The following is a 14528-nucleotide window of genomic DNA, read 5'->3' as shown; positions in this document are numbered from 1 at the left end:
ATCCCTGGACCAAAAATTAACCCCCACCCACGCAAAAAAAGAAAGAAAAATCCCATGCCGAATTTTTGTACCCTGTGGAATGTAACAACACTCGAGAACATCTTGTGTTTCACATGCAGGATGACAACTTCAGAATGTTTTGAATACGCCAAAAAAAATTCCTACGTAAATCATGCTATTGTAGGAGAAACGGCTGTATTCTCAGGCTAGTTTTCAACCACTTGTTCATTCTTCAATTGTTCTTAATTACCTGATCTGAAACAGCTCCACAGCAATTACAGATTGTGCTGCACATTGAGACTGATCCCGCGATTCCGATAGAAAACTCAATAATGCCAAGAATCATGAAGGCAAGTGTGATAATCATTTCTGAATTAATACGATGATGTCCCAGCTGCAAGAATGCAGTAAAAAAACCCTAGCAAATAATGATCACTCCACCAAATACAGTTGAGGTGATGGAAAAACCCATGAATGTACCAGCCTGGAAGGAAATCAATTATCAAATATCTGAGGTCATAGTTGATAAGTTATCTGATATTTAACAATTATTCCACGAGTGCACGTTGGATATGAGTTGGTTATAATCATCTCATATCCAACAAGCGCGCAGAATAACTGTTTAATTGTAAACGCCCACAAAATATCGAGAATTCTTCCCGACTTTATTTGTAAAAACAACAGATTTTCAGCTTGTTTTTAATTTTGAGCAGACGCGTACAGTTACCATTGGAGAGCACGACATAATGGCTTATATACCATGATAGCTAAGCCAATCAGAGCTCTGGAATTGCATTATACAATTATTTAGTTTGTAATAATTATTAAAATCTAGAACCAGCTGCATATGAATGACATAATGTTCTCTGCTTGTAAAGTATTGATGTATCATGAAAAAAAAACCGCCATTGATAAAAATGTGTTTTGTAAACTGAATAACAAACAAAATGCTAACTTAAGATCTAATGTTGCTTTTTTAGAAACACCGTGTGGGACGCCTTACTTCCAGTGTTGATGTTATGCCAGCTAAGGAGAGCATTATTCCAAGGCCTCGCCCACACGTATCCGGATATTTTTGAAAACGGAGATTTTTTTGCCGTTCTCGGAGAAATACTCTTCCAAACGTAGCGCTGATTCGAATCGTTTTTTCTCCCATCCACACGAAGACGCTAAAACGATGAAAATAAGATAGTTTCACTTACAGGGCATGCGCTGTATGATGTATGACGTCATCGCATTTGAAAACCACCGTTTTCGTCTGCCCATCCACACAAAAACGATAAAGACTGGTTTCCACTAGCAACGGAGCCGGAGCCGGAGTCGGAGTCGGAGTCGTAATCAAAATCGTGGAGCTTTACGATCTAGTGAAATTAAACAGCGTTCTGATTCCGCTTACGACTCCGTCGTTTATCGGATCAAGTGAGAACGAGGCTGTCGGAATCGCAAGCAGATGCGGAAGAACTAAACCAATCACAAAGCGTGGGAACGTGCATTGTGAGTGGTTTACAGTTCATCCACATCTGCTTCCGCGCGACTCCGACAATCTGTTTTTCACTAGATCGTAAGCGACGGAGTCATAAGCGGAGTCGTAAAAGAAAATGGAAACGTTCCGATTTTTCCGACTCCAATTCCGTCGCGCTTAAGATTACGTGGACGGAAGGCTAAAACGGCAACAAAATCACCGTTTTCAAAAATAATTATATGGATACGTGCTGAAGGGGGCCTAAGCGAAATAGAGTCTGTTACTCTAAATAGAAATGGCATAATAAACTGTTTTTGGACACATGTGACTCAATCCCTGGAAATTCTGCATGGCATATTTTCCGTTATTACACATTCATTCAACATATTTCTCCTTTCGGATTGGCTCAAATGCCCTGGCTAATTCGTCACAAGTAGACTTTCAAAAACGTCCTTCGTTTGAGTGAATTAAAAGCTCGCTCCGCTTGCGAAGAAACTCGCACGGTCGACTTGTAGCAAGTTTTTTATAACCAGCTGGCCAGACATGGCATTGATTATCTTTGGAAGTCTATCAAGTTAAATCAAGTCAATAGAACAAGATATCCCCGGAAAAAGTGGCGGGAAAAAGGCCGGGGGACGAGGTTGAGTTAGCTTAGCTGTTTTTTTAGAGCTGCATGGAGCCCTAGTTAATTGAGTGGAATGGTTATGAAACCCGTCAGACTCCTTTGTTATATGTTTTTGTGGACCTGAAAGTGCACAACGTTCAAAAGAATTCCTATCATTTTGATTGTATTGACCAATAAAAACGTTGCATTAATTTATTCCGTAACAATTTGCCAACAGAAAACAAAGGATTGTGCACTTTGAGGGTGCTTCCAACATAAACTGCAGCGCTGTTGTTTTTATCATTGATGTTTGCCGCTTTTCATAACCAGTCTCTTCTAATAACTATGACGGAGCAAAAAAAAATTAAAAAACAATAACGGAAAATTTCCCACTGGCGAAAAACAATTTAGTATTAAAAGAGCTCAAAATATGACTCGACGGATGACAATTGCTTTTTGAAGAATATCTGTTAGACTAAACATCCTGAAATTGATAAGGAGCATAACGGGAGAGAGAGTTGCTTGCTCCCAGTTATGGGCTCCTACTTTTTAACATTCTTAGTGGTCGTCAACTCACCATTGTATGACTAGCAGAGCCTTTACTTGCTAGAATCCCAAGACCTCCTGTGATGCACATCTGTCAAAAAAGTTTCGCATGTTCATGATATAGAAATTATTGAGAGACTTAACAGCTGGAGGATCTGCACAGGACGAAATGGTGTGTTTCTGCCGGTATTTGGTAAACACGGCGGAAACATAGAGTTGTCTTTACGGGGTGTCCCAAAAGTTCGTTCCTCTACTTTATAAGTCTTTAATGCAGTACTATTGGACTTGATAGACAAATCGTTCAAAGAATGAGTTGTGTCTTTTAATCTTATCCCTCGGACGTGCAAGGGGGTGGAGGGGATGCCACCGCACCCTAAGGTTTTTCTGAGTTTTTCCTAGAGGATAAAATATCAGTAGCTGACGTTTTCAGTAGCTGTTCGTTCTTCCCTCGCGCACATTTTGAGACCAGTTCAGTGATGGTCAGTTGCTATGGTTACGAGATATGACGTCATAAGTAGCAGGTGGTCAAGTCATTTTTGAGTGAAAGTATGTTTTTTCAACTTTTTTCAACAATAAAAGTAAATCTTGTGGCTAAAATCATGCAAAGTGCTTATTTATGCGTTATTTTTCGCGTAAAGTACAAAAAAAATTACCGTTTTTCGCGGTTTTTACCTGATTTCTAATTCTTGGTTAAATCCAAGATGGCGGCCAAGAAGGCGACCATTGTCGGTGACGTCACAGGCTTCCAACAGCGCCACCACCCATGAAATATACCTCATCTTGTTAAGATGATCAAAGGCTTTCCACCAAAGGTAAAATTGTTTCGAAATACTGCAACATATCAAAAAATCCTGGGAGAGGTTCCATCCCCCCCTTGTACCACGGTGGCGGGGTATGACTTTGCGTGTGCGTCCGAGGGTTATTACATATATTCTTCCGAGTCATTCATCTCTTTCTGGGAAAACTACTGTTTGACTACTCCACATGAATCGACCAATTTCCATATTTTAGCCTGATTCAACCTCAAACAATTCCAGGCTGTTCGGAATAAGTATTTCTAGAGAATTACTTTAAAGCTATTACAAAAGCGTTTTGCTTTAGGGTACCTCACAAGTGAAAAATAAGCATGATATATCAGATGATAAAATTAAACAAATGTAACATGTATTTGCACGCGTAAATGGAAAGTATGTTAAAAATATGGTTTGAGGTAGATAGATTCTGAGTGTGTGATGGCGGCATCGAAAGGTTGTAGAAAACTTTTCTCGCAAATTTCAATTTTAAGTATATTACATGCAGTCGTCCCAAGAGAAATTAGCCATGCTTACGCGACATTTTTTCTTTGGGGGAAGGGGGGGGGGGGGGTATAAACAAAGTGTATTACGGGAAATCCGCTCAGTTTTCCTTTTTGTTAGTTCAATAACGAAACAGCAGTTCAATAAGTACACAACAGATCAATAACCACACCAGTAGTTCAATGACTACACATCAGTTCATTTCGTCCCAAGAGAAATTAAAGACCATGCTTACGCAACATTTTTTCTTTGGGGGGAGGGGGGGGGGGGTATAAACAAAGTGTATTACGAGAAATCCGCAGCTGGAGTGGCGAATAGAATCTAGACCCCATACCCGTCACATGAGATAAAGGGAACAACCAGTTTCGTTTCCAGGCTGTCTCTTTTTCCCGTCCCCTGGAACGAGAGACCCTGGGGAAGAGGTTGAAATAGATCATGAAGACTCTCATGTCCCACAGTTCAGAACTCAAAACGTCACCTTGAAGTTTCAATATTCATTTATTTGTTACAAATTGATGGCAAACGAGAAAGGAAAACTATAAGCCATATGGATCATCCGAAAAGGAATCCACAATAGCCGTGTATAAATGAACAGATCGGCAAGCGCACGGTTTTGCACGTCGATTTTTATTTTTCGCTCTTATGTAAGCAGAAAAAAATAGAAAGAAAAAGAATACTTACCCATAATCCACACCAGATACCAAACGCTAATTTCCCTGTCCATGAATCGCCGTGTAGTCGATCTGTGAGTCCCAATACAAACAAAAACACTCCGACGATGATGTGTGCTACAGCGATGACTCTGGCGAATTTCAAACCACTAGTGTTTTCCTCCATGCATAGAGACCACTACTCAATGACGACAGAAATCTTTTTTCAAGTTGACAGAGAAGCGCTGGGCCGATAAATGGCTAGTCTGTTAGTGTCGTCACGCAACGCTCCTCCCAGTGGGAGGAGCGTTGCGTGACGACACTAAAAACGGCTGTGTAGCAGACTAATAAATGACCCGCAGTGCATGCAAATTAAAGCACCCTCAGCGTTGGGGTGGGGGTGGGTTCTGGGGTTCGTTGGCAGAGTGGTATTTTCATTTATTATTATTATTATTATCATCATCATCATCATCATCATCATCATCATCATCGACAAAATGCTTTAGCTCTGGTGGATGTTGCACCGACTTACACCAAGGGAGCGAGCCATGGCCAATGGCTAAAGGTCACTTAAGTTAGTTTTCCTCCTTCAACTTTCCAACACCTTCCTCCTTGCTGTTCCCAACAAAGCTGGTTTCAGCAGCAAACCTGTATTCAATGATAATCCCCAGCTTGTCAAGCCATGTATCCAATATTTTGCTTACTGCACCCAGTGCAACAACCTCTGTTATTATTACTTATCATTAGTACTATGACTTTTTAAACCGTAAAGCTAATAAACTTGTATTTATATCAAACACTTTCCGAGTTCAGTGGCTTATCGATCACTTCGATTTGAAACATAGTCTCTCCTACGGAGAGAACAGTAACAGTCACGCAAAAAAAAAAAAGAAAAAAATTGGAAACATCAGTGCCAATGCGTTGAACAATGTTGGAAATCATTTTTAATCATTTGACAAAGTTGCACGCATTCATGGTGCATATATGCCAACTCTCCCGGATACGGCACTGATCTCCCGCTCTCCCAAACCGGTGACCAAATTCCCCGTGTAAAATGGACTTTTGAACCTTTCTGTGCTTTAGTTTGAAATTTAGCCCACTTTTCCCCTCAAAACTCGAAGTCTTTTTTATTCAGTGTACGCTTTCTGGAACATCTATGCACGTATATATTTAAGCAATAGAACACGTTTTCCGCGTTTACATAGCCTGATATAAACACGAGAGGGGTTGGGAGAATTCGAGACAGTTATGCAAACCCGAGACGAAGTCGAGGGTTTGCATAACTGTCGAGAATTCTCCCAACGCCTCGAGTGTTTATATCAGGCTATGCAAACACAGGAAAAAAGTTTTCTATTGCTTTTATAAAATAACTTTCCCGAGAAAAAAACGCAAAACTCTTTGTATGGCTCGGATTAAAAGAGAAATTCTTACCAGTCGCAAAATCTTGTCCACGAAGTCTTGCACGCGTAATCAGTTCTTGTTTTGCAAAAAGATGCTTTGCAAAATACGGATTTTTCTCGCTTAAAACGGTCAGCTTAAGCAAAGAAAAATGTACACACCTTCTTTGTAACGATTTTCCAAGTTTCAGCCGACGAAGGAATGGGTAAATAAAGTAAGCTTTTTGAGTTTTGAACTCGAAGACTTTTTCAAATTTGTGCTTGCGTGATTAGCGCGCGAAAAAACCAAACAACTTGACGCCACAACCATGTTTACATACTCTCATGCAAACACTCCTCTCGGCCAATCAGAGCGCGCGTACTATCTTAGTTATTTTATAAATAGTCACTGACAAGGATTATTTCGCCATTACAATGATGAAAGCGAATTTTGATAGTATATACTTCATGTAATCTTCATATAATGCCCTAAGCTACTTTACCAACTCGTAATTTGTCGGCTGGGTCCATTTGAGGGCGGGCGTGCGACGACATTCGGGTGGGGTGAGAGGGGGGGGGGGTGGGGTATGGCAAAAGAGGAGAGTCTCCACCGTACGTCCGCCCGACCGCCCGTCTGTTCGCACCACAGGCACACCAATATAAAAAACCCAATCAACGGGTATGGTAACCCAAATGCAACGGAAAAAAATCGCATGGCCGCCCGGACTTTTAGAGAGAAAAAAAAACAACAACAACAACAAAGTCGTGTCTTTTTCGACATTATTTTTGATGTTTACACTCACGTGGATGACAGAGGAAGAGCTAAAGCGAGTGAAAACAAAGGAGACGAATTTCGTTGGAAGAAAAACATAAAAATTTCATGGCGGCGGTGAGAAAATGAGAAATGCTAGCGGCCTGGGGAAAATGAGCAGATGTGAAAAAATAAAAGCAAACATGAACACAGGAAACAAAATCTTTGGTAAGTACATACGACAATTCCTCCATAAAAATAATGTGTAACTAGGAAGTTTGACGTTTTAGTCGAACAAAACGGCATTGTAATCGTGCAAAACAACGGCAAAAAACCAGAGCTTCGCTTCTAGCTTTGTCTAAATCGATATATTAACGTTGCAATGCAGTTTAAAGCATTCAAATGCGCTGAAAATGCATTTCAACGCAAATTTCAGTAAGTCCGGTTTTCCCAAATAGGGTCACATGTACATATACCTGAACGCCTCTGAGTCAAGAACTGTTTATGTGAAATAGTATGAGTTAACTATGCATAATAGCGGAGCTCTCGCGCACGAAGCGCGCGCAGCGGAGCACCATAGGTAAAAAATGAGGTTAACTACCCATCCAAGAAAATTTGGTAATCACGTGACCGTATACCGACCGACCCGCTCCATTTAACCTCACTCCTCTTTTCGTTTTTCTTCAAAATAGCCCTATCCTTCTCATTTCCTATAACCTTCTGCTTGCTGCAAGTGCATGTGCCGCTCTTATACTAAGGAGTTACAGTGATGTTGTTAGAAGTAGTTATGGTGAGTCATGGGACTCATCTTGTGGAAAATAATGAATCCCAGTCCAGAACTATTGAGTCCCAGTTAAAAAAACGAGTTCTACAATGAAAATGCTTGGGTTTAATGTATTAAAGCAGGCAGTTACAGAATCTGAAGACTGACTCCAAAACTCTTTATCACAGGTAACTGAAATTAATATAATTATAGTCCTAACAACAAAAGTGAGAGGAATTAAATTTAAACAACAGCCACATAAATCACACAAACAGAATTTTCTACAAAGACATCTTCAGATGGATCGATCGATCTTTGCGTCCTACGGGATGCATCCATTAAATTATTTTGCGTCTTTGGGGATTGTTAAGCGTCAGCGACGGACGACGCAGAGGTACCAAAATCACTGCAGTTTACCGACGCAGGCCCCCACTTCAATGCAAGCTCCTAGTCTTAATAACTTATAAATTACAACGTTAACATTATTATTATTATTATTTCTCCACGCTCTTCTGCTCGCTTGCCTTTCTTGAAAAGAAGTTTCAAGGTTCTTACATTACTTTTACATTTTTCTTATGATTACGCATCAGGTTACGAAAAGCATTAGTAGATGATGAAGATTAATAGTTAGTTGAGAACTGGAGTCTCCAACTTCACACGTAAGTAGTTACACGATGCTAGGAAAAAGAAAGAATGCAAGTAAGATTTAGTGCAATCAAACTCCGTTAATACAAACACTGATGAGGCCATAGAACGTGTCCTTATTAACGATGTGTCATGTTATTCAAGTAAAACTGTAAAAAAAAAGCCTAATATTAGAAAAAAATCAAATGAAAGAAATGAAAGTGGACATTAGCATCGTCAAATTAAACATTTCTAACCTTCACAAAACCATCATTCCGCGGATTAAACACACGGAAACACTCAAAAATCGCTCATCCATATACTTATAATAATCAAAACCGTTCTCTGCATGACTGGTTTGATGAAAAAATAGTCTGAAATTCAATTTGCGTTGATCTATAAATCATCTTATCCGTTGCACTTTAGCGTTGGAAACATCAACATGCGAGCTGTCAGCTGCGGTTTTTTTTTTTACCTTCAAAAAAGGAAAGCTCAACTTCAGCATATTTTTGATAATAAACTTTCTAGGAGAATCTAATGATTGGGCAAGCAACAAGTATCCGTTGCCGGTGTTAACGGGTCCGCATCAAGCGGGTTGAATTGAAAGAAAATGTAAGGGCTTCTCCAAAGAAAAAGAAAACTTTGCGTGATAACGAGGTGTCCGTGAAGCGGGGTGCGACTATTACTGAATCAACATTATCGATTGAAACCTGGCCGTATTTTACCTTTTGGGAATAGAGCATAATTATGCAAGTTTTCGTAAGGATCCTAGGAAATGAAACGTCGCGATCTTGAATTTTTAAAGAGTAAATTATAATAAATTTATTTAGACAATTAGAATTAATATGAAGGTTTTCAAAAACTGAAGTTTTATTTTACGCCAAAGACAATGTGGTATACTCGGGAAGGCGGGGCACTTGGGCATTTTTGGGTGGGTATGTGCCGCCTGGGACTCCAAATTGGCACCCCGTTCTAAAAAACATTTTCCCTAAAATTGATACCCCGTTCTAGAAATGGGACAATTTTTTATACTCCGTTCTAGAATTCGCCCTAAAACTGATACCCCGTTCTAGAAATGGGTCAATTTTTTATACTCCGTTCTAGGGTGCAACAAGAGTATAACAGTTTGCTTGTTAACGCGTTGAACCGTATTTTTAAAAGCAATCTGTCCTGGAATAATTTCAAATGACTGCTTACAAAACTGGAGCTTTCATGCGTTCGAAATATTATACCACGTTCTAGAAAACGCCTCTGAAATGGATACCCCGTTCTAAACCAGGAGCTTCAAAATCACGACCCCGTTGGGCGGCACATATCCGTATAAGTAATGTATGGGAGTACCCCCCCCCCCCCCCCTAACCCCCCTCCCTGGGGTGGTATACCTTTAAATTGAATGTAAGAAACAAAATTAAGTAAACGAAATTAAGGTGACCAACCAAAAATATACATGAAAGAGCCTATAATCAACTTTAAGTTACACTGTAAGTGTGTGAATTCATAAAAAATAATAATAATAATAAATCTAAAGTCCAAGTCCAACTAAGTCTAAAGTCCACAATTTAGTAAGCGAATCCACGCAATATCGCAGTCATGGCAGATTCCATCGTGAAATAAGGTCGTTTTGTTGTCGGCTTTTTTCTCGTTTGTGTTCCAGTAAAAGTAAGAAAATTGCATTTTTTTGTTATTTGACATGATTTCTCCGATTTGCAATGGCTTAAGAGCGAGGTTTCCATATAGAAACATTTATTTTCATTGTTTCACTTAGTCTTCGCATCACAAAGTGTTCAGTCACCCACAGCAAGGTCATTAATATTCACATAGTGTTTTAGCTTCCTGAACAAAACAAAAAGATCTGCTCTTACTTGTTCATCTGTACAGACATAGGAAGGCGGCTGATCTCCATCATGGAAGCTCGACATGACAGACTCTGTTGTGGAAATTTGATGATATGGTGGAGGCGGGCCAGTTTCCTGTGGAGGCATAGGAGTCATCTCCAAGGGAACGAGTAAAAGATCAGAACCCCGGGAGCAAGTTTGGGCGTCGACAGTATAAGGTGGAGGCCGATCGTTTTGCTGAACAATACTTTGAAGAGACATGGGAGTAAACTCCAAGGGGACGAGAAGAAGTTCAGGGCCCTGGGAACCAGCACCATAGGGTGGAGGCCGGTCGTTATCCTCGAAAACACTTCGAGGCAGCGTACATGTAGGCACCATCTGGGCGTCGCCAGCAGGAACGGTGAAGGGGCTAAAAGTTTGATCAGCCTGGTAAAAATATATGGAAAATATTACCCAGACAAAAAAAAATCACTTCAATTAAGATTACTTTTAACTTAAATTCTAGAGTAAACTGCAAACATACACTGTATTATCCAGGCTGTGGAAAAAAAAATACAAATTCTCTGGAAATAAAGTTACGAACAGTAGTTTTAATATTTGTTATCACCTGACTAGAAGACGAAGTAACCCAGTAACAACCACTGCATCCTGTAATACACTGAACAATGACAAGTGTCAAGACAATAGCTGCAACAGTCCTTTCTGGTCCACAAGAGTATCCAAAAAAATAGCTCGGCAATAAAACTAAAAAGCTGTAGCAACCACCAACTGCCATACCACACAAACTTGAGGTAATAAATGCACAGGCCTACAAATAAATTATTGAAAATCAGGTGGTTGATAAATCATCTCATCGTTATTATTATTCATTCAAAATATTTTGCCATATCTGATTACTGTAGCTTGTAGTTCTTCACAAACACTTGGTGCTTACCATATTTGCAGGCATAGATCCACATCGGGTTTCCACCGTTTTACAGAAATCAGTCAGATTTTTCATTATAGATATATCTTTAATAAAGAAAATACTTTCTAAGTTGCAAGGCTTCATCCAAGGAGAATGGAACTGGCCATTATCTTGTGTGAATGACTCAGAAACCCAGGAAATGAGACTTTAGGGGAACCATACCTCTGATGCCCCTACAAGCTAATGCGCCTTCGGTGCTAGTTTAGGAAATTGGTCAGTAATTTTCCTATATCCACGCCTGATGATATTAAAAGCAATATACACCATTGATTCAATGGTATATTGCCTATTATTATTCACTCAATATATTTTGCCATATTTTCTTATTGTCTCCAACAGTATAGCATGAGTGTGTACTGGTCCTTTTGATAATCTGAGATAGAGCTGTAGCAATAAAGCAATGAACTGCCCTCTGAAGCCTGGAGCAACATTTTCCATTATAATTATATATCATTTCAGATCGTCCTGAAAAGTTGAGCACTTTAAAAAAATTATTCTCACCAGTTCAACCTACCATTTCCTTGCGCCCACAAGATGTCCCTTCGCGGTTTCTTGCTAGAGTTCCTCCTAAGATAGACATCTGTCAAAAAATTGATATTTATTAACTCACTTGTGAGTGAGTCCCAATAGTGACTAACATCAATTTTCTCCTAACGATATCTATACAATGTCAAGAGATTAGGTTATGAGAATTAATAAAATGATCAACTAAGGGAAAATGCTTTGATCTTTTATCAAATTCTCTCAACTCATTCACGAAGGAAATGTATAGAGATCAGTTTGGAGAATTTGTATGTGGATATTGGGGCTAAAGGGTTAGCCCTATATTTTCTAGCTGGGTGTCACCAGTGGGTATTTAGAACTTAGGTCTGGAATGTGGGTCCCGGTTTATATAGTCACAATTTGCAATGATTGATAACCCAGCTGCCTGCATTGTTCCCCTTCTAAAACTGGCTGGCCATAAAAGAGATCAATCAAAACACCAATGGGTTTTCGATAGTATTTGAAAGTATTTGATGCAGAGGTCCAGCTGGCAGACTTGCACCATCAGTGTCGGAGGCACAAACTTCTAGGGGGTCCGGGGACATGTTCCCCTTGGAAAGTTTTTAAAATTGGACTCTCCAAAATGCAATTTTCTGCATTTCCTGGACCGGAATTGATTAACTGGGAAGGTGTTTTAAGGGATTACGAAATGCTCACAAACAATGAAATATTTGTTTTTGTAATTTTTATTATAATATTATAGGTTTGCAGTTTTTTTTTTAGTTGATTCCAAAATGAGTTCCAGAAAAATGAGTGTAAGAATCCCCGAGAACAGAATGGTTTACAGACGGACGTTACATGTCAAACAGCCGGACATCGCATCCGGCATCTGGCCTGAAGCTAAACCCCTGGAAGTTTTAAACAGCTCAAGATAGCAAAAAACATAACATGTGACTTACTTAACAGTCTGAAAAATTGAAAAATTGGCATATGATTCAAATATTTAATCAAAAAAGAAGGTGAACTGCCTGTGTTGATGTATGACATCATGCATGATCGAGAGAAGTCCCACACTTCACATGACTTCAGAATTTTATACACAGCTGATACCTCACCTTCTGGGTCCAATATTAAACAACTATTAGAAAAGGTTTTGTGATATCCAGAATAATTGAAGTCTTTAGGTAAGTGGTTATCTGCCAAGCCGAAGGGCAAGGCTGATAACACTTACAAAGACCTTGATCATTTAGGATATCAGAAAAACCTAATCTAAAAATGTTGTTCTATTATGTACATTGTTATGAGAAAATATGACAAACACACTGTGGTAAGGAACCTGAATTGATATAATTGCTACTGGAAATCATACGTTGTGCAAGCAACCTACAGATTAGTCAGTTATTTGCTAGCAGATAACTAACTTATCAACTAATCTGTAGGTTTGTGCTGATTTCCAAAATTAACTGTAGCCTCTTAGCTAAATGAGATGACAGATAATGAGTACAGTGTATAATAATCAAGCTTGTTATTGATTCAAAATATTTCTCTGTTTTGATTAGATTAATTTAACCTCATGGATGCACTTTTTTGGTTGTTGACGGGCAGATAGGCTTACATTTAAATTGGGATTGGGAGAGGGGGCGGGGGGAGCAGCAATTTACCTATGCAGATCTCAGAGGTTTTCATCCTCAATATTGCTTAAAATCATATCGGCCTTATCCAATAATTGCTAATTATTTGTAACAATTTGCCAGCAAAGAATGAGGAAAACTTGAAGCCATACGGAAATCAGAAAAGCGCATAACTTGCCACAATCAGGAGCGCATACGGGTACAAACGGCCAGAAAAGGTTCTGAACGTACTTTTTCGCCTTTACAGGTGATGTAAGCTGAAATTTGTAACCTTAGTTTGCTTCCGTTTACAGCAGAGGGAAAAAATAAATAAGCTTACCTACCCATACTCCACAAAAGATAACAAAGAATCTAAGTCCCATAAAAACATCGCGGAAATTGAGTCCAAGATCTACGATTCCCATTACAAACAACAACACTCCAAAGACAACGTGTGTTAAGGCGCATTTGAAATGACTTGACATGTTGCGATTCCGCCATAATGACTTCTACGCAAAACAACAATTTTTTCCAAAGGAATCCACAGCTTCCATTTTGATATTGAATCTTTATAGTTGACAGAGAAGCCCTGGGCCGACATAAAATGGCACGCAATGCGTGCAAATTTTAACATAGCTTCTATTTTTGTGCAGTGTTATCTACTGTCGGTTTTCACATGACGTCACTAAAATTCAAGCTACAAAACAACCAATCCTACGGAGATGTTACTTTCATGATGTATTAGAACAGCTGGTTTTGCTATAGAGTACGCTTGAATTTCTAAGCTTTTGTTTGACGCGGCATTCTCATGACGACCGAGAGAGCTGTCATGTCATGTAGGTTAAAAAAGTGATATATTTCAGGAAATTTTGACTTCTAAACAGTTCTTGTATTAGGAAACGTTTTACAGAAACGTTTATGAGTACCTCGAGGAATAAATTCACGCTTTTGTAGCAAAACTCGGTAACAAATGTTTCTGCTGGTTTTCGTTCGCCATGTTGGTGCCCATCCGGATGGACACCAACATGGCGTCTTCATACAAATCTCTATAGATTTGGGTAAAACATGTTTTTTCGGATACTGCTTGTATATGAAATGTATTTGTATTGCATTTGTATTTTATTTGCCACACATAACACGATTACAATACCAAAAGATACAAAAAAATGTAGGAAGAAATGGCGAGGATGCCTAAAGGAACTTATATAAAGCTTATGTTCCAATTTGTCAAAGATGGCATATAAATTACAATGACGGATACAAAATATTATTAGATGGAAAATTAAAAAAAAAACACAATCTATATTAAGGAAGTTTACAAATGTTGAATATTAAACAGTTTTTTTTCCAAGATTTTTGTTATAGTATACTAATAATTATTACGAATATATGCCTTACAATAAAATTTAGGTCCTTGATAAAATACCGATAATTGTTTGATTCTAGTTCGACAGAAAGGCATACGAATGCATGAATTTGACTTTGTAAGGTAAATTACAATGAAATTTGAAAAGTAGAGTATGGTTTTGATAGGAGTACATGAATAAGTTTAGTTATATTAA

The 14528-nt window shown here is 38.9% G+C and overlaps 1 protein-coding gene across 1 annotated transcript in view; it reads right to left on the bottom strand.

Moving 5' to 3' along the window:
• Window positions 1-7564: 7564 nt before the first annotated feature.
• LOC140945698 (uncharacterized) overlaps window positions 7565-14528 on the bottom strand; it is a 15981-nt gene continuing 9017 nt past the window's right edge. The window contains exons 5-8 of the mRNA XM_073394732.1: window positions 11388-11453; window positions 10514-10714; window positions 9934-10332; window positions 7565-8124 (exon numbers count right to left, since the gene is read on the bottom strand). Coding sequence (XP_073250833.1) covers window positions 8101-8124; window positions 9934-10332; window positions 10514-10714; window positions 11388-11453 — 690 coding nt within the window. The 3' untranslated portion in view covers window positions 7565-8100. The remainder of the gene's footprint in view (window positions 8125-9933; window positions 10333-10513; window positions 10715-11387; window positions 11454-14528) is intronic.

This window comes from Porites lutea, chromosome 8 (genome assembly GCF_958299795.1).
Source record: "Porites lutea chromosome 8, jaPorLute2.1, whole genome shotgun sequence".
NCBI lineage: Eukaryota > Metazoa > Cnidaria > Anthozoa > Scleractinia > Poritidae > Porites > Porites lutea.
This window is presented reverse-complemented; position numbering and strand designations above follow the sequence as displayed.